A 19,246-nucleotide genomic window follows, 5' to 3' on the forward strand; every position below is an offset into this window, starting at 1 on the left:
GCAACAATGACAAGCTGTTTCCCATGATCCCCTGCAAGACCGGAGACTTTAACTGGTAGAACAAAAGGTTTTTCAGCGCTCCCATAGAGAATGAATGCAGTGTGTGCTGGCCTCAGCGCGCACTCCTCTTAGGGGTCCGGGCCAAGCAGGAAATCATTGATAGGGGATAAGTTACTTTTCGCTGCAGAACCACTTTAAGTCAGTCCTGCATTTTTAGGGTAAATAAAAGCCCTTTAAAGCCTCCTAAACCAATCAATCATATGAGGAATGGACAATTTAATGCAGATGAGGACAGCCAGATAGACCCCCTTCTCCCACTTAACACTATGTCTAGGACAGACATCTCACCATTTAAATATGTGTGTGCTTAGCCAATGAAATCAAGCATAGGGCAGGTTATCATTGATCATAACACATTCTTTCACAGTTAGGATTGCTTCCCAAGATGCCAGCAGCTCAACTCCCCCAAAATCCCCCCCAAAAAAACAGTAGTTTTGGTCCGCTCAATACATTAAAATTAGCAGTTGCATAAAAAAACAATACAAATTTACAATTATCCAAACAATCAGAAAATCTGCAACTGTGTAGTTATATCAAATTACCTATTAAAGTATTCATTTTTATTCCAGTCTAAAATGTTAAAATAATTAACCATCCAAACACAGTCCTTGAGTGTTAAGCCATGTTTAGTTTGTGAATATTAACCATTTGTATGTTGTCACAGGTGCATAAATTTAGTGCCTAAAAGAAAAAAAAAGAGTGCAGCTCTCCTATTCAGTGTTCATTAGTGTTATTTGTCCAAATGATATAAAAAGTGATACTATGTATATTCTGCCCCATGCAAACCCAAAGGCACCAAACTGTCCATAACATTTTTCCATTTTTTTTTATGCACTTGTGAAATTATTTATGTTCTAGGCCAAACACTCCAAGCAGCTCCAGGCAGCAAAATCGCTATGAGGATTGATGAAAATAGGTTTACAGCGTTGTTGTCCAGTATGGGCTTCCCAGATATAAGTTTTGCGTTACGTGTTGGATGGTTGACAATCGTCCCAGTGCTTTCATCAAAACCTGCAAGAATTTATATAGGTTAGAAAACAAAATAGATACAAGGTAGGAATCTGCATTTGTTATTTCTGTTCCATCATAGGAGTAAAAATTATAGCAATGGACCAAACTTGTTTTCATTATTGTGTCCATCATTTTACTGTAAAAATAGCAAAGCATTGTGCTCTTTATTTATCTGGCAAACATTACGGAATCTGCGATGGAGGTTAATGCAGATGTGGACAGAGCCTTAGCTTCCAAAAGGAAGAAAACTGAAAGACCTAATTCTGCACACGTTTCTCAGCGAGCACTGATTCTTAGTCTATGTTCATATAGTGGTGGGCGGTATACCGGTTCATACTGAAATTTTTTCCTGCACGATGCAAATTTTTCCTATACCGCAATACCGGTTGGGCCCCTCCAATTAATGAATTATCAGCCGCAGTGTGCTGTCCCCACATTGGGCAAATGATCATGCGTCACCCACGGGCGCTGTTCTGCTTCTACACCCAAAACTCCCCCCCACGGTTTATCAGCCCAGTGCTGTGCTGTCCCCCACATCGGGACTAATCATATGTCACACGCGAGCGCTTCTCCTCCCCCCACCAGATAATTAGTAGCCACTGCGCTGTACTATCCTGAGCCCGGGCTTCAGGAATAAACAAAAAACTTCAACTCACCTTCTTTCTACGTTCCCCCGGAACCGGCCTCACAGTCCTCTTGCTGCTTCCTGGGAATGGGAACGTCACAGAAGCGTCAGCCTATCACCGGCCGCAGCGATGTCCTGCCTCGGCCGCTGTTAGGCTGAGCCCACGGTCATGTATGAAGCCGGCTGGCTTCTTACATCACAATACGCTCAGCCTATCACCGGACAAGGCGTGACATCGCTGCAGCCGGTGATAGGCTGATGCCTCTGTGACGTTCCCATTCCCAGGAAGCAGCAAGAGGACTGTGAGGCCGGTTCTGGAGCAACGGGGGAACGTAGGAAGAAGGCGAGTTAAAGTTTGTTTTTTAATATTTGCAGCCCGGGCTCAGGAATACAGAGTACAGTACAGCGCAGCGGTTGATAATTTACAAAAAATACCGTGATACACATTTTTGGTCATACCGCCCATCTCTATATTCATAAATAGTGCTATGCCCGCCCATTGTTCTCAATGGGAATATGTGCCACTGTTTTAAATATGCTGGAAAAGAAATATGTTGGAGATGCAGGACACAGACTAGTCCCATTGAAATGGGGCTAATCTGAGTACACAATTGTGGTTAAGGCTAAGAACAGACTTGCTCACTCACTTTTTATTCCCAAACTTTTGCAGGTGTGGCATTTATTTAAAAAAGGTGTGTGTACAAGTAAAGGAGTTTTTGGAGGTTTTTTCATCAGTTTTTTTTTTCCTCCCTACATGTCAAAGAAGTCTATGGAAGTAAAAATGCCAAGATTTCTTGAATAAATGCCATACCCTCAGCATGCTGTAATTTTGAAAAATTCTATTTTGGAAAGCCTAAAAAAACAACACTACAAAAAAGGGTTAAAAAAACATTATGGGGGAGATTTATCAAAACCTGTGCAGAGGAAAAGTTGACCAGTTGCCTATAGTAACCAATCAGATCGCTTCTTATATTTTTTAGAGGCTTTGTTTTTTTTTTTTTTTTTAAAGAAATGAAAGAAGCAATCTGATTGGTTGCTATGGGCAACTGGTCAACTTTTCCTCTGTATAGGTTTGGAAAAATCTCCCCCTATGTGGCCATGGGTATTATATCCCCCTACTGACTCCAAGATGACATATGGTTGCGAGGCTGGCATTTCGTGGTAAAAACAAAAAGTATTTTACAGCCTCACACCTGCCGTATTTTGCATCTGAGAGAGCCGAAGATAGCTGAACGGCTCTACCATAGAGACATATGGAGGGAGTGTGTTGGCCGCCGCTTTGTGCAGGGGTCGACATGCCTATTTCCCAGAGAGAGCCAGGGTCCCATACAGGAGATTGCGAGGGGTCCCAGCAGTTGGACCCCCACGATCTAAAACTTATCCCCTATCCTGTGGATAGGGGATACGTTTTTGGACATGATATGATTTATCTCCTTAAAAGCATTACTGTCATTAAAAACTACTTTTCACATGTCGATCAGCTATGTCAACAGCGGTTGATCACACCAGGTCTCACTGCTGATATGTGCTGCAATCGCGAGTTATTAGCCCGGGAAGCTGGCAGCATTGTGCTTTGCTCCCTGGCTGGCCGAGAGATCCGTACAGTTCTCTGCATAGAAGTCTTTGTAAATGTACGGATCTGTAGGCCTGCCGGGGAGCAGAGTGCAATGCTGCCCGCTTCTCTGGCTAATACCTCACCATCGCAGCAGGACTAAGAAGTGAGAGCTGATGTGATCAATAACTTTTGACATGTCAGATCAACATGTCAAAAGTTGTTTTTATTAACAGTAAATGCTTTAAAATGTCAAAATACTCTGCAGAAATCCAAATCTACTCTTAGGATTTCTTTTGGTATTTTGCGGCATATATTATTCCTCTATGAAAAAAGAATAAATAAAAGCTGGCTATCTATAAAAACAAACAGTGAAAGCCAAATAATACATAAACGCAAATCATTATGATTGTCACTCATGGCTGAAAAGTTTATACATAATGATTGTCATTACAATAGCCATTGTATCAAGTTTTCTGCAAATCACCATTGTTATTTATGTCAAATTTACATAGGAAAATATATTTGGATTTAAGACAAATTGTAATAATCAAATGTTATGTTATTTGTAATCACAAATTTTAATTCATAAAATATTTTTCTCCTTCCAGTCAAAACAAAATGTATATTATTGTATGCAGGTAATTTTCCCATCAAAACTAAATGGAAGAACCAAATGCGCCTTAGAGTCAATGGCCCAGATTTATCAATCTACCTGAAACCCAAACTGTCTGGTTTTGCCCAGAACAACCAATCACAGCTCAGCTTTCATATCTTAATGCGTTCTGTGTAAGTAAAACCTCAACTGTAATTGGTTCTTAGGGACAACACCAGACCGTTTTAGTTTCAGGCTTGTCATTCAACAGATGCAGCAATATGTTGTTTTCTATTTATGATGCAAATGTGAACACAGCCTTATTTAGCACATTTATGCTTTGTACTATACATTGTTCAGCCAAATAAAATGGAAATTACAAACTTACCGCTGTACTGCATTATTGCTCCAAGATAAGAGTCTATTATGGAGCCAAGTAAGCCAGCTATTGCTCCATACATAATTATGGGCCACTGTGGAGCAGCAATTTCTAAATCATTCACGAATATAAGCTGAGTGACAAAATATGCTATACCGACACATAAGCCACCAAGAAGACTTGCAAGAAGACCTACAAATGTAACACCTCCATTTGTACCTAGTAAGAAACACAAGCAGTTACTGCTGTATAAAGAACATTCAGAGGACACTTCAAATGATGCCCCACATTGGAGTCAACTTATATTCTAAACTGCACTTCCAAAATATGGATCTGTTAAAATTATGAAATAAAAAAAGAATGTTAGCAAGCTGGTGACAATGCAGGTCACCAATACTGAAATTACTAAAGCTCCATTCACATTACTGCATTTCTAAGCAGAATTCTGCTCAGACATTCCAGTGCAACATTCCAATGTTTTAATGGGATTCAGCTGCATTGTGCACACTGCAGAATTTTTGAAGAGGAAATTTCTGATTCCTTTGATTCCTTCAGAGGAATTCCACGTGGACTGCATTGTTGTCAAGGGAATTCTGGCTGCGCCTGCTGCACATGTGAAAATTCTGTAGTGTAAATGACCCCTTGGATCAAATTTATTACCAGAAATATAAAACGATCCAGGGTGTAGGTCTGAAAATGAATACCTGTAATGTAAACAATGATTGCATATCTTGCAATTCTGTCTAGTTATATCACACTTAGATTGAATGAGACTGGCTACTTCTTCCTTTACCAGCTGCCACCCTTGAAAAAAAGGCTTTTGCATTCTTTGCTGGCAAAAACAAACCTCTAGGCTTTAAAGAGCTAAGCATGACAGGTCCTCAGAGGGTTTATCCGTGCTTATCCTTCCGATAGGCCATCAAAATTGGATCAGTGGGGGTCTGACATCTAGCACCCCTGCCAATCCATGGTTAAAGAGTACCGGTCGTCAACAAAAACAATTAATATAATGTAGATAATAACATTATATTTATATTTGTAATATACATTGGTTAAAAATGTGTATATTTTTAGGTAAAAAAATGCTGTCCCTGCAGCTATTGCCTGTGTGTCTCTATGAGGAGACCAAATACAGGAAGTGAGAGCAGGACAAGCAGGGATCTGTGCAGGCTCCTGGATTGTCAATCATCCTCTTGTGTGAGCCCATAGCAAGTCAGAGCCTCACTGCACAGAGCCCCCACTTGTTCACCCTCACTTCCTGTATTTGGACTCCTCATAGAGAGACACAGACAGTAGCTGCAGGGACAAAATTACACACTTTTTTTTACCAATGTATATTACAAATATACATATAATGGTATTATCTACATTATATAAAAAGTTTTTGTTGACGACAGGTATACTTTAAAGCAGTGTACGTAAATGGGGCAACACTACACTACTACACATTGCCACTATTAAAAGTGCAGTCATGCTGGCCGTGGTTTACTAGGAGTGTTTAAACATTCCAGGATGGTTTTGGCTTGCCTCATCGTCCTTTCTTTACCAGTTCCTGCAACTGCTGCACGTGATCCTGTACGTGTGAACGTATCCTTGGAGTCTATTCACACGTACAGTATTCTGCGCAGATTTGAAGCTATGTTCAGTCATTCAGTTTACATTGAGATCTGCAGAAGCAAATCCTGTGCATCAAATCTGCGCAAAATACTGTACGTGTGAAGAGACCATTAAGGATTAATGTAGACATCATCCGCTTGTTCTTGAGAAAGACTTGCATTGAACTCCATTTGCCCTGGCTAGGGGTTCTGCTGGTTTTATTTCTAGTTAATACCAGTTGCTTTTATAGAAATATCTGTTGGCCATATCATGTGAGAACAATATCAATCTCTTTATGATGTTGTGCCAACTAAATGTGGGGGAGGGAGATTGTTACAACTTTATGTTCTTCATAGTACATACAAGACCCCAGTCTTTCTCCATAAAGTGTGGTTTCGGTCAGATGCTGCACGCCCTAGGTGTTCCTGTGCTTCCGCAGACCTCCTCCATTGTTGTGAATGTGCATCCATCTGGATACATACTGGTCTGCAGTACTTCATACTATCCTCTCTGTATGCGCCCTAGTTCTGCTCAGGGACCATGTTTACTGTATACTCTATAGTACTGATATTGGGACCGATGGACTTCCAATTGTTTTACATGGTCAGGTTGCTTAACACTTCTTCCCTAGCCAGTAGTATGTTCTACCTTACTGACTCTGTTGTGTACAGGGAGCTGGAGTATGTTGTTCTGAGCTGTTGGGCTGGTTGTATACTGGGGTGGATAGCTGAGAGTTGAAGGGGTACTCCGGTGGAAAATACTTTTTTTTTTTTTTTTTAAATCAACTGGTGCCAGAAAGTGAAACAGATTTCTATTAAAAAAATCTTAATCCTCCCTGTACTTACCAGCTGCTGTATATTACAGAGGAAGTTCATTTCTTTTTGAATCTCTTTTCTGTCTGTATTATACAGCAGCTGATAAAGTACAGGAAGGATTAAGATTTTTTTAAATAATTTTTACATTTTTAATTTACAAATCTGTTTAACTTTCTGGCACCAGTTGATAAAAAAAAAAATGTTTTCCACCGGAGTACCCCTTTAAGTTGAAAACTTAGTAAAAAACAATAACTATGCTTTTATACCTGAATTATAATAACTGAAAGTTCATTGTTAGCATATTACCCATTTGTAGATTTAAAAAAATGCAGCCGTGGAAAGTATTAGCAACAAAAAACATTTGAGACAGTAGCACGCATGGCACCTTCAAGCAGCTAAATGGTAGACGCAGTGGGAGTCTGACCCCACCAATCTAATATTTAATGACTTTAAAAGCCCAGATAGCTCATTTAGGGTAGGGTGACATGTGCCGTAGTTTGCTGCTTCATATTTTCCTACCCATTGAAGACGATTGGGGAGATTTATCAAAAACTGTGCAGAGGAAAAGTTGCCTAGTTGCCCATAACAACCAATCAGGTCACTTTCATTTTGCAGAAGCCTTATCAAAAATGAAAGAAGCAATCTGATTGGTTGCAATGGGCAACTGGTCAACTTTTCCTCTGGACAGGTTGTGATAAATCTCCACCAATGAGTGGCAAAATACACAGCAGATTTTGCAACCTATTGAACTTAATGGGTAGAAAAATACACAGCAGCAAATACGCTACATGTGACTCACACATGTACTCACACGTGCATATTTTTGCTGCAGATTTTGCTCCATAATGACTGCAATGAGTAGCAAAATCTTCTACAGCAATTCTGCAGCAGAAAATATGCATGTGTGAAAGCACCATAAGGGCTCATTCACACGGACGGATCTGCAGCATATTTTACGCTGCGGATCCACTAACAATGGACCCTACAGTGCTGCCTGCTCATAGCGGCAATCTGCCCCTATGAGCAGATACGCTGCAGCATACTCACACACATCGCAGCCGCTCCCCCTGCTGAGCTAGGCAGAGAGCAGCCATGATGTGTGCGAGTATACTGCGCATGCGCGTAGCGACTTGCACATCGCAGTGCGTCTGCTCATAGCAACAGATTGCCGTTATGAATAGGCACAGAAAGGTCAGCACTGTAGGGTCCATTGTTGGCGGATCTGCAGTGTAAAATACAATGGGCTGATTAACTGCAGAATTTCCGCAGCGTATTTTGCTACCATTGACTTCAATGGGTCAGTAGGAAAATCTGCAAATCTGTGGATTTTCTGCTGACCCATTGAAGTCAATCGTCAGTGGATTTTCCACAGCACATATGCTGCAGAAATTCCGCAGTTAATCCGCCCGTGTGAACGGACCCTGAGGTCCGCAGCTGCGTATCCGCTGACTGAGGCCCCTAAAGTGTTGCCCTCTTTGTGCCTGCTAATAGCGGCAATCCGCCGCTACCAGCAGACACACTGCGATGTGCGAGTTACCCTGCAGTGTATTCGCACACATTGCGGCCGCTCTCTGTGTAGCTCAGGGAGCCGGGGGAGCGGCTGCGATGTGCGGACACACTGCGACTCGCACTTTACAATGTGTCTGCTGGTAGCAGCGGATTGCCGCTATTAGCAGGCACAAAGAGGGCAGCACTTTAGGGGCCTTTGTCAGTGGATCCGCAGCTGCGGATCCGCTGACAAATACGCCCGTGTGAATGCACCCTAAGGGTACGTTCACATGGGCGGATTTTTTTGCGGGTTTTCCGCTGCATATTTGAAAGTGGGCGGGCTCTTCTTCATTGTCCGCAGCAGATTTTCCGCAGCGGAATTTGCGCTGCAGAAAATCCGCCGCAGTCCCTACTAACTTCAATGAGGTTTGCAGCAGATTTTCCGCAGCGTAAATTCCACTGCGGAAAATCTGCTGCGGACAGCCGAGAAGAGCCCGCCCACTACCAAATACGCAGCGGAAAACAAGCAAAAAAATCCGCCCGTGTGAACGTACCCTAAGGGTGCATTCACAAGCGTGAAGTCAATGAGCAACAAAATCTGCAGCAGCAAATCTACAGAAGATCTGCAGCAAAAATATGCACGTGTGAATGCATCCTAAGGGTGCGGTCCCACGTAGCGCTAACCCAGCGTATTTCACACTGTACAAAATGTGCTGTGCAGCAGGAAATACGCAGCATATTCTGTGATGAGCATACACACAGGGCTACACGGCGGCAACACTGTGTGTTCAATGAGGCTTGGGGGTGGGGCCCGTGTGTCAGTCACGCTGGCACGCAGCCCCGCCCCCAAGCCTCACAGAACACACAGGGCTTATGTCTTGTAGCCCCCTGTGTACCCGGATCGGAGAATACACAGCGTATTTTCCCGCTGTGTAGGATGAAATACGTTGGGTAAGCGCTACGTGGGACCGTACCCAAAATGAGTTTTCCATTCTACAGACAAAGATCCACGTATAACTCAGCACAGTACAAGGATGGGAGGATGAATGTTTCTAAGAACCTCACGTGTTCATTTTTTTGCCAGAGGTACACACTGGGTTTTCTCTTTGTGAGGGACTAGCTTTATTTCAATTTTTATGGTACAAAAGCATACAAAAGGTGACATTTCAGCTTCACAAAGCCTTAAGCAATGTGGAAATAAAGTATTGAAATCATCACAATAAAAAAAATCCAGTGCCTTGGCTCCTGTTCAAAGTTAATTTCTCTCTTCTCTATCTAAAAAAAATGGCAGCTCGAGTTTAAAAGCTCAGCGGCTCAGAGTGGCTACTGTTTTTATGGTTTATTTACTATAAATTAACACATACAAACATGCACAACTTTATTCTTACCCACAGGGACCTTCTCCCACGTAGTTATCAATCGAGGAGAGCTTGTGCTGAGGACTGGAGCAATCTCTGAAGCCCATGTATCTCCAGCTGAGCAAGCAAGCGCCCCAAGAAGAGAAAGACACATCCACGAGGCAGTGTATTCCTTGGAAAAGTCAACTGGCATCTCCCCAGGACCATTTTCCACCATGTAAAGCAGAGCCAATTCTGCTGGTACACCCCCATTGCAAAACACCTGCAACCAGTTCCTCTGTCCACCTAAAAAATAAATAAAAAAATACAACCAATCATGCATAGACTTTTGCTATATAAAACTTGTGTCCATTGGCTCAATCATGCAACATCAGGGCATCAACTATTTTCTAGAAGGTCCCTAATGCTATGTTTACCTAACCTCCATGGAAAACTTACAAGACACTTCCACACATTCACACTTGTTGGCCCAATTCTCCCCACGACTCCCACTTGGTACTGGAGTTTTTTTTTTCTGCCTACACTCAAACGAAAGGTCAGCACCACCTGTGTTGTACTCCTTTTTTCTGCTGAGAAGTATTTATCTAGGGCGTTTTACCAAATATTATCTAACAATTTTATTCCATATGTATGGACCTAAAACTCCTATATAAGCACACTAAACTTTCCTATGGCAATGCTCAGAAACTCTTCTAAGCACACCAGACTGGGTACTGAAGCTCCACAGGTCTCTGCTGATCTCCACTTCCTTGTCCAGTTAAGACACACGGAAATGCTCTGCCCCCTATTGACTGGAGTGTGTCACCACTACAATCCACCAACCAGTGGAGCAGACATTTTCTGTGTGTTGGGACGGGATCAGAAAACAGATCAGTGGGAATCCAGTGAGCTTTACAAAAAAGTGTTTGGGGATTGGGCTGGTAAGTAATGTGCTTTTTGTTTTAAACCCAGTCTGCATGTTAAGGTGTACTCCTATTTAAGGCATTTATGGCTTTTTCTGTGGATATGCCATCATTGTTTCCTAGATGTGGGTCCTTGTTCTAAAATAAGCTTCTCTGGCTACCTCCAGCGTGCTTGCAGCTGCCAAAGGTGGTCCTGAAGCCAAAAACAGCTTAGCCTAAATGGTTATTCTAATGTGCTCAAAATGTTCTATATTGCTGGAGCTGTAAATATTATGAACTACAAGCTAGTAAACCCATGGCAGAAATAGTACCACATGGTAAGTGCCACATAAATTAAAGGGGTATTCCAGGAAAAAACTTTTTTTTTTTATATCAACTGGCTCCAGAAAGTTAAACAGATTTGTAAATTACTTGTATTAAAAAATCTTAATCCATTCATTAATTATCAGCTGCTGAAAGTTGAGTTGTTTTCTGTCTGGCAACAGTGCTCTCTGCTGACATCTCTGCTTGTCTCGGGAACTGCACAGAGTAGAAGAGGTTTGCTATGGGGATTTGCTTCTAAACTGGGCGGTTCCCGAGACACGTGTCATCAGAGAGCACTTAGACAGAAAAGAACAACCTTAACTTCAGCAGCTCATAAGTACTGAAAGGATAAAAAATTTTTTATAGAAGTAATTTACAAATCTGTTTTACTTTATGGAGCCAGTTGATCTATAAAAAAAGATTTTTTTCCTGGAAAACTCCTTTAGTAGTTGAGTAAGCTTCAATAGGACTAGTGGAGTACTGAAATCCTGCATAATTTTGCTTTGAAACGTCAGCTAGGTAGGAAGGTAAAAGGATGTCAATTTTCCCCTAATAGGATAAATTATGAAGGTACATAAATACAGACATATATTCACATTACCAATTTATGCTTAAAAGGGAAACTGACAGCCAGTTTACCCGCACTAAATCCATTACACAGGGTTATAGAGCGGGTGAACCTGATTAAATTGAGATATAACCTACCCAGATCCACGGTTTAGTTCTGTGTAAATTATACCTCATTTTAATCTGGTTTACCTACACTATAATAGCTGCTGTCAATTTTGCTTTCAAAACAGAAAAAAAGCATGCTTTAAATATACCTAAACATTACCTTCTTTGTATTCAGAGTCATATTTTTTCTTAATCTCTGCTCTCCATTTTGTGAGTTTTGATGATGTGAAAAAGAACATAAGAAGAGCTGAGAAAAAGCTGTAATTCGCAACTGTCAGAATAAAACCGACCAGCAGCCCTGTTAAAAAAAAAAAAAATTTGAATAATAGTACATACACACCAAGCCTAAAGGTGCGAAGGTCTAAAACAAACTTCAAAACAGACTGCAAATGTACGATAAAATAGAAAGTAAAGAAAACTCTACTTGAATAGATAAGAGTTATAAGTTATATAGTTTCATACCAACATTCTTGGTCAACTAACAAGAAAATGTGTGGCGTGGCCTGGATGAGGAGCTGAGCGGTTGCACATTGCTGTGCTCCCGCTACCCCAGCTCTAAATTACCCTGAAAATCCTCACCCTGAGGGATCCCACTTACAGTTGGAGAGCCCTGTTCTTCAGCTCTGCGGTGTGCCTGCTGTGCCCCGGCATTACATCTGGCTGCATCCTGACAAAAGGGTGCTGGTGCTGTTTCTGCTACTATAGCTCTGCCCTCTGGGCTACCATACTACTACTCTGCAGGGGTGCTTTGGACTGGTGCTTCACAGCAAGTACATTACAACTGCTGCTGCTGTGCTGCTTAAGATACAGTTGGAGCTTCTGCCTGAGGATATACGCCTATTATACTGATTGCTAGACTGTATACCTGCACTCCTCTCCTCACCCTTCTGTTGTACACCTGCAGTTAGGCTAGTCTGTGCGTGCTCCCTGCTGATAAACTGCTAATGAGCTGCCTGTGTGCTAGGTCTTGTTCAGACAGTGATTGCTGGGCTGTGTGGTGCTCCTGGGGGACCTTAGTGGCTGTGCTGCAGCAGAGATGGGGGACCAAGGAATCGATCTAAAAAAAAAATTCTAAGCAGGCAGCTGAACCAGCCAGACAATCTACAGAAGATTAAGTCTCCTCGGATGTGGGCCAGTCTCAGGCTAGTGGGCAGGCTAGAAGGGACTCCTGGGTTTCTACCCCCTTGGTCTCTAAAATGTCTACCCATGCATCCAAAACTTTCAGTCAGTTCTCCTGAGGATGTGGGTAGAGCATCACCCGAGCCCTACCCCTAACCCCACCCTCCCCCTCCGTTTACCGGCTCGCCCAGCCCTGACAGGAGACAGGATTCACCCCAGCATGCCTCACACCCGGTTGATGCCATTGACCAAAAATTTACGTTAACGGCCTTTACTTCCTGCCGGATGATGATGGTGTCAAAAGTTTATGAACTTCGGCAAGAATTTGTAATCCTTCGTCATGAGACGCAAAAGTTGCGGGAGCGCACGGGGAGGTGGAACGCAGAGCTTGAGGATACTTTGCAGCCTTTGCCAGAGCAGATGTCTGCTATGCAGCGCCAAACAAAAACGGTCCTTGACTGAGCAGATGATCTTGAAAATAGGCTTCAGGGCAATAATATTCGCCGGTTGGGCCTCCCTGAGAAGGCTGAGAGCTTGGACCGGTTGCCTTCCTGGAATCCTGGTTAAAAGAGATTCTGCCACCTTTTCCCCCCTACTTCACTGTAGAAAGGGCTAGGCCCCCTCTGGTAAGAGATGTCATGTATACTACTAGGGGGATCTCTGACCACTTAGCTCTTATACTGTACTTGGGTTTAGGCCCTCGTCACTCCTCTGAAGTCTGGCGGATGCATCCCGGCTGGCTGCTGGAGGAGATTGTGACGACATTCTTATTTGAAGCCCACAATTATTTCTGGGAACACAATAGGTTCCACCCTGACAGGTTAGTTCAATGGGATGCTTATATGGCGCACGTTAAGGGGGCCTTCATGGCTAAGGTTGTGGGACAGAGATCGGCTAGGGAGAGGGCATTACAGGTTGAGACTGATGCTGAATGTCAATGGTTGAAGGCACCATCTTCGAATTTGGGGATAAAAATGGTCCGTTACTGGCATATTTGGCTAGAGAAAGTAGGCCGTGGTGTCTATACCCTGTATTAGGGAGGGGCTAAAGGAATTCTCGATACAGACCCTACAACGTTTAATACTGTGTTTCAGAACTTTTATAGTAGTCTATATAACTCCCAGTTGTCAGCAGTTCTGGAGTGATTGGTCGCTTTGTTGAAGGGTCTGCCTCTTCAGCCCTTGACTACGGCTCAGGCAGCTGCTTTAGATACTCCTTTTTCCGCTGAGAAGGTCTCCCTGGCTATTGCTTCCCTACAGACAGGCAAAACCCCTGGTACAGGGCGAATGAGGAGCTGCTGATCCCTATTTTACAGAATCCGTTTAATGTTGCTTTGGAGAGAGATGCCCTTATAGTGGTTCTCCCCAAGCTGGGAAAGCATCTGACTTTACCTGAATCATACAGACCTATTCCCCTCCATAATGTAGATATTAAACTTCTAGCAAAAATATTGGCTAATCGGTTACGACAGGACGTAGCCGCTGTCATTCATCCTGACCAGCGGGCTTTATGCCAGGGAGAGCTACGGACATTAATGCTCAAAGGCTACATCTTAATATAGGTGCAGTGGAAGAAGATGCCTCTGGGCGGTACGTAGTTAGCCTTGATGTATATAAAGCTTTTGGTTCTGTGGAATGGGTTTATCTGTGGGGTGTCCTGGTGGACCTTAAGTTTGGTCCACAGTTCCGGGCATGGGTACCGCTGCTCTATGATAGCCCCAGGGCCAAAGTGCGTATAAATCTGGAGATCTCTGAGTCCTTTCCACTGGGTAGGGTTACGAGGCAGGGCTGTCCCCTACATCCCTTTTTGTTTGTTCTGACTGTGGAACCCCTGGTGGCGGCCATTTGAACGAGCTCCATCTTTAATATATTGTAATGTTTAACTATAATAGTTATAAATAAATACTTTTAAAAAAACTAACAAGAAAATGTGAGGTGACTTATAAGTTAGTGAACATGTTCATGCATCACATCCACAGAAGTAAAGTCTACAGTGCTAGCTGAATCTAAGTGGATTACAGTATGACTTATACTGCATCCATATGTGCATGTTCCAAATCTGTTGTGTAAAGAACTGGTTAATGCCTATATTTCTCTCTTTCTCCCTACACTATAGCCGACTGTTTCTCATACTCATAGGAATATTTAGACACAATCAGAGATAGCTACATAGTGTTCTGTTAATATACATTTTATCCTCTGTTCATAACAAAACCTATGCCACTGTGCCAGATTAACTCAGATAAATTTTACGGTGCTGCTGACAAAACATCTACCTGGTGCTTTGATAATGTCTTGAACTTACATGGGCACTGTCAGATTCTAAAACTTTTTATATGCCGTTACTGATGAAACTTAAATACCTTTTGTAATATGGCTGTTTAAATGTAGATGTACATGGTCAGGATTAGGAACTGAGTAACATTATATATATATATATATATATATATATATATATATATATTTTCTTTTTGTATGTTCTGACAGGTATGGTTTAAGGCATCTTTACACTTATCTCCCCTATACATGATCCTAATTTAGCCTGATCATAAGTGTAGTTCCCAGTCTGCCAATAAAGTATTGGCGATAACAACTATATCCAATACTATGAATGATAATGTATGGTTAGATGGAATAATGGGACACCTGCCCAAGTTTGCTCACCTGCTCATTCTATGGATTCAGTATTTGCCATTAAAAAGCTGAACATGTGAACACACCCAAATTATGAATTATATAGTTAACACCCCTAAAGCATAAAATATTCAGTACATACCTCCTAGAGCACCACTGTTATCTAAGCTCTTCTTTTTTAAACCACGGGATATAATAACAATAGGAATTATTACCGAAAACAGCCATCGCCAAGGAGATATGGGCCGCAAAGTGCCTGATAAAACAAATAAATATATTAAGGTGTTTTATTACTACTGCTTGCTATCTCTTTTTCACATGTATATAGCTTTATAACATTTGTATTTTGCCATTGCCAATTTGCCAGAGCTGTTTTTGACAGCATTTAGCGGTATGCTTTTCAGCAGGACCCACAAACCATAGATCTGTCCCATTCAGATGAATTGGTGACTATACAGGGCATTCCCTGTACTTTTTCAGAGGAAGCCTCAGCTTAGATTTGGACCTAGTGGCCAAAATGAAAACTGCAAGATTTCAATATTATTATAAAAAAAAGCAATATGGAAAACTAGAAAAAACATCAAATATTCTTACAAAAATACAGTTAAGATAATAACAATAGGTCATTTTCTGATGACAAATTCCCTTTAATGGCCCGAGTGTAACCTAAAGCATGGTTTGCTGCAATATTAACACATATATATTTCATGAAATGACCCCAACATAGCCACACGACTAAGATTAAATACTACTAAGTAGGGCACAGATAGCTGAACCACAGAAAAACTAAGCTAGAAAATCTTATTGAGCTTACCATAATATGTACTTGCAGTAATTGATATTATCCAGAAAGACAAAGATATGCACAGGATCATAGACAGAATGACAATATTCAGCATCATGTTTGCATATTCCTTATAAACATCGTCCCGAATAAACAGCATCACTGCAACTCAACAAATCTGCTAATGACAAAAGGTAAAGAAAGAAGTCGTTAATCCTGAGCGCTGACGTAATGGAGAATACAGCCCACAGAAAAACCTGGGGCAGATTTACTAATCCTAGATCAGTGGTCTTCAACCTGCGGACCTCCAGATGTTTCAAAACTACAACTCCCAGCATGCCCGGACAGCCGATGGCTGTCCGGGCATGCTGGGAGTTGTAGTTTGGAAACATCTGGAGGTCCGCAGGTTGAAGACCACTGTCCTAGAGAATACTTACTAGGCAGGCTAAGGATGCACCGAATTTATCACGGTGGCTCAAGTTGTATAAACTTTGGACTTGCCATATAGACATTTCTTTTTATACCAACTAAAGTATGGCAAATACTATACCAAGATTTTAGATCACGACTGTTCTCTTAAAGCCAATATCATTCACGCAAAGGCACATCCCTAATCGAGTAAGGTGCAAAAAGTGTCTAAATCAAGATATGCCAAAATTTGGTGCATCTTACATGTAGTAAGTGAAAAAGCATTTGTAAAATTCTACCCCATTGAACTTATACATGCTTAAACAGTCCCTTTGAAGGTCCTTCCATTGCTGAAGCATTAACATTTTCTGCAACCCTGAAGTAGTATTAGAAGAAGGAAATTCTCATAACCTCTCGCTAAGAATGTCTCTCAATCTCAGAAGAACTTACAGACACTGGACAGTCTTTAGTATCACCCAAATGAATTGGACTTTACTCACCCAGTAGACGAAGACCAACCCTGCAACACCAGGAGAATCAGCGGGCACGTATACAGAGCAGCTAAAGTGCCAGCGTATTGTATAACCACTTGTGTAGAAAACATCAAGTCACATTATTGCACGCTATCCTCACTGACATTAACAACTATTGGCATGTAATTCAGGGAATGCAGAGCAGAGATCCAAGCAAATGCTGCAAAGTTGAGGACAGATACATAATAAAATATTCAAATTAGCCTCTGTTCAGACGGGGGGGGGGGGGGGGGGGGGGCATGGTCGTTTAGATCAGGACACTATGCAAGCGATGACACTGACTTGAATGGGGCGAGTTGGGGTTCTGTCCTAAACTATTTCTAAAAGTGAGGGGTACCCCAATGGAGGATTGATCCGAACATAGCCTTATGGCCAATCTACATCAAGTTTGTGTCACATGATGGAGGTATATGTACTACAGCGTGACCACAACATTTTATGGACAAAATGTAGTCTACTTGGAAGTGTTGTCTACCATGCTTTTACATTCTACGCACACAAAAGGGAAACAGACTAAATATAGTCATTAGTAGACAACAATATGTCTACTAAATTCCTTTGACATATTAAAGGGGTTATCCAGGAAAATAAACTTTTTTATATATATCAACTGGCTCCAGAAAGTTAAACAGATTTGTAAATTACTTCTATTAAAAAATCTTAATCCTTTCAGTACTTATGAGCTTCTGAAGTTAAGGTTGTTATTTTCTGTCTAAGTGCTCTCTGATGACACCTGTCTCGGGAAACGCCCAGTTTAGAAGAGGTTTGCTATGGGGATTTGCTTCTAAACTGGGCTGTTCCCGAGACACGTGTCCTCAGAGAGCACAGTGAAATTTCCGAGCAGAATTTTTATGCTGGATTCCGCTCAGAAATTCTGCCACGTGAACGGGGCCTTACAATCAGATTGCTTCTGACGCAAATGCATTACTCTTCCTCTCCACAGGCTTTTGTAGTGGTCGACAAGTGGTTCACTTCATTTAAATGGGCACTTTTCATATGTTGTAAAGCATGCAAAACCAATATGTTTTGCAATTGCTTTCATTAAAAACATTTCTGTATTTCATACTGAAAAAGCCAGTCAAAACAACTACCCCCCCCCCGCCTGCTTGGACACATACTAGTCCTGCTGTGTCCATGCATCATCACCTATGTCATGGACACACTTCCTTGATTGACAGCTGTGAGCACAGGGCTCACACCTAGAGGAAAAATCCTCCCACTGTCAGCTTGTGTCCCGGTACTGTCAGTGAGGACAAGCTGGGAGTTGTAGTTTTGCTAATGCTAGGGGAGATGTGAGCAGACAGAATACTGAGGGAGGGGGCGGAGACCTGCACAGTGAGGCCACGCCCCCTCCCTTTGAGAGGAATTCAGACTAGTGAGCTAAATTAAAGGTGTAATAAAAAATAAATAAAGGTGATAGACACATAAAAATGCACATGGTCAGGATTAGGCACTGAGTGATATATTTAAAAAATATGTTTTTTGTTGGATCTGACAGGTACGCTTTAAAGATGACACAGTGTTGCAGGGGCTAGTGTCCCCATGCAAGGCATACCTTTCTTTGTGCATTTGGTGAGCCCAAAGTACCAGAAAGACTTGGCCCAGGGTCCGCAATGTCTTCCTCTGATGTCACGCCTGCTCTGCCTGTTTTCTTCCGGCCCAGCAGCATTCTGCTATTCCCCGGACAGGCGTGTTACTACTCCTTTACCACTGGGTTATTACATATAAATACCGTACCTTTAGTCATTATCAACACTCCTAGAGAAAGCCCTCTTGGTGGCGAAACACGTCGAGCTCTGTAGCGGGGCCGGGGCGAGTCCTGTACACGTGTGACTATACTATGCTGCTATCTGTTGTCGTACTTGTTTGTTACCTGCGACGTTTCATGTCATTTGCTTTCTTGCACTTTTACACATTTGTGTGTTATTGGTCACAGCTAGAGATAAGCGAACTTACAGTAAATTGGATTCGTCACGAACTTCTCGGCTCGGCAGTTGATGACTTATCCTGCATAAATGAGTTCAGCTTTCAGGTGCTCCCGTGGGCTGGAAAAGGTGGATACAGTCCTAGGAGACTCTTTCCTAGGACTGTATCCACCTTTTCCAGCCCACTGGAGCACCTGAAGGCTGAACTAACTTACGCAGGATAAGTCATCAACTGCCGAGCCGAGAAGTTCGTGACGAATCCAATTTACTGTAAGTTCGCTCATCTCTAGTCACAGCCTGTCAGTTATTATTCGTAAGCACTTTTTTTTTTTTTTTTTTTTTTTTTTAAGTACTTGAACTTATTTTGTCACTTAGCAGCTTTATATTTACTTGTGTCACCCTCCCCCCCTATTTTTTTGGCGTATCCATTGTGCTTCACACTAGGAATATATCAGGATCTCTGTTTTCCCCTGCATCCTACTACA

The 19,246-nt window shown here is 42.1% G+C and overlaps 1 protein-coding gene across 4 annotated transcripts in view; it reads right to left on the minus strand.

Moving 5' to 3' along the window:
- Positions 1-226: 226 nt before the first annotated feature.
- The window catches only part of TMEM19 (transmembrane protein 19), a 37,608-nt gene continuing 18,588 nt past the window's right edge, over positions 227-19,246 (minus strand). For 2 of the 4 annotated variants that reach the window (XM_056574122.1, XM_056574119.1), the window contains exons 2-7: positions 15,926-16,073; positions 15,254-15,367; positions 11,520-11,657; positions 9,510-9,764; positions 4,232-4,441; positions 227-1,071 (exon numbers count right to left, since the gene is read on the minus strand). In XM_056574122.1, the coding sequence (XP_056430097.1) occupies positions 908-1,071; positions 4,232-4,441; positions 9,510-9,764; positions 11,520-11,657; positions 15,254-15,367; positions 15,926-16,055 (1,011 nt within the window). In that variant the 5' untranslated portion in view covers positions 16,056-16,073 and the 3' untranslated portion in view covers positions 227-907. Of the gene's footprint in view, positions 1,072-4,231; positions 4,442-9,509; positions 9,765-11,519; positions 11,658-15,253; positions 15,368-15,925; positions 16,077-19,246 lie in introns of all 4 variants that reach the window. The other 2 variants (XM_056574120.1, XM_056574118.1) reach the window with 1 other exon arrangement.

Source organism: Hyla sarda, chromosome 4 (assembly GCF_029499605.1).
Source record: "Hyla sarda isolate aHylSar1 chromosome 4, aHylSar1.hap1, whole genome shotgun sequence".
Lineage (NCBI taxonomy): Eukaryota > Metazoa > Chordata > Amphibia > Anura > Hylidae > Hyla > Hyla sarda.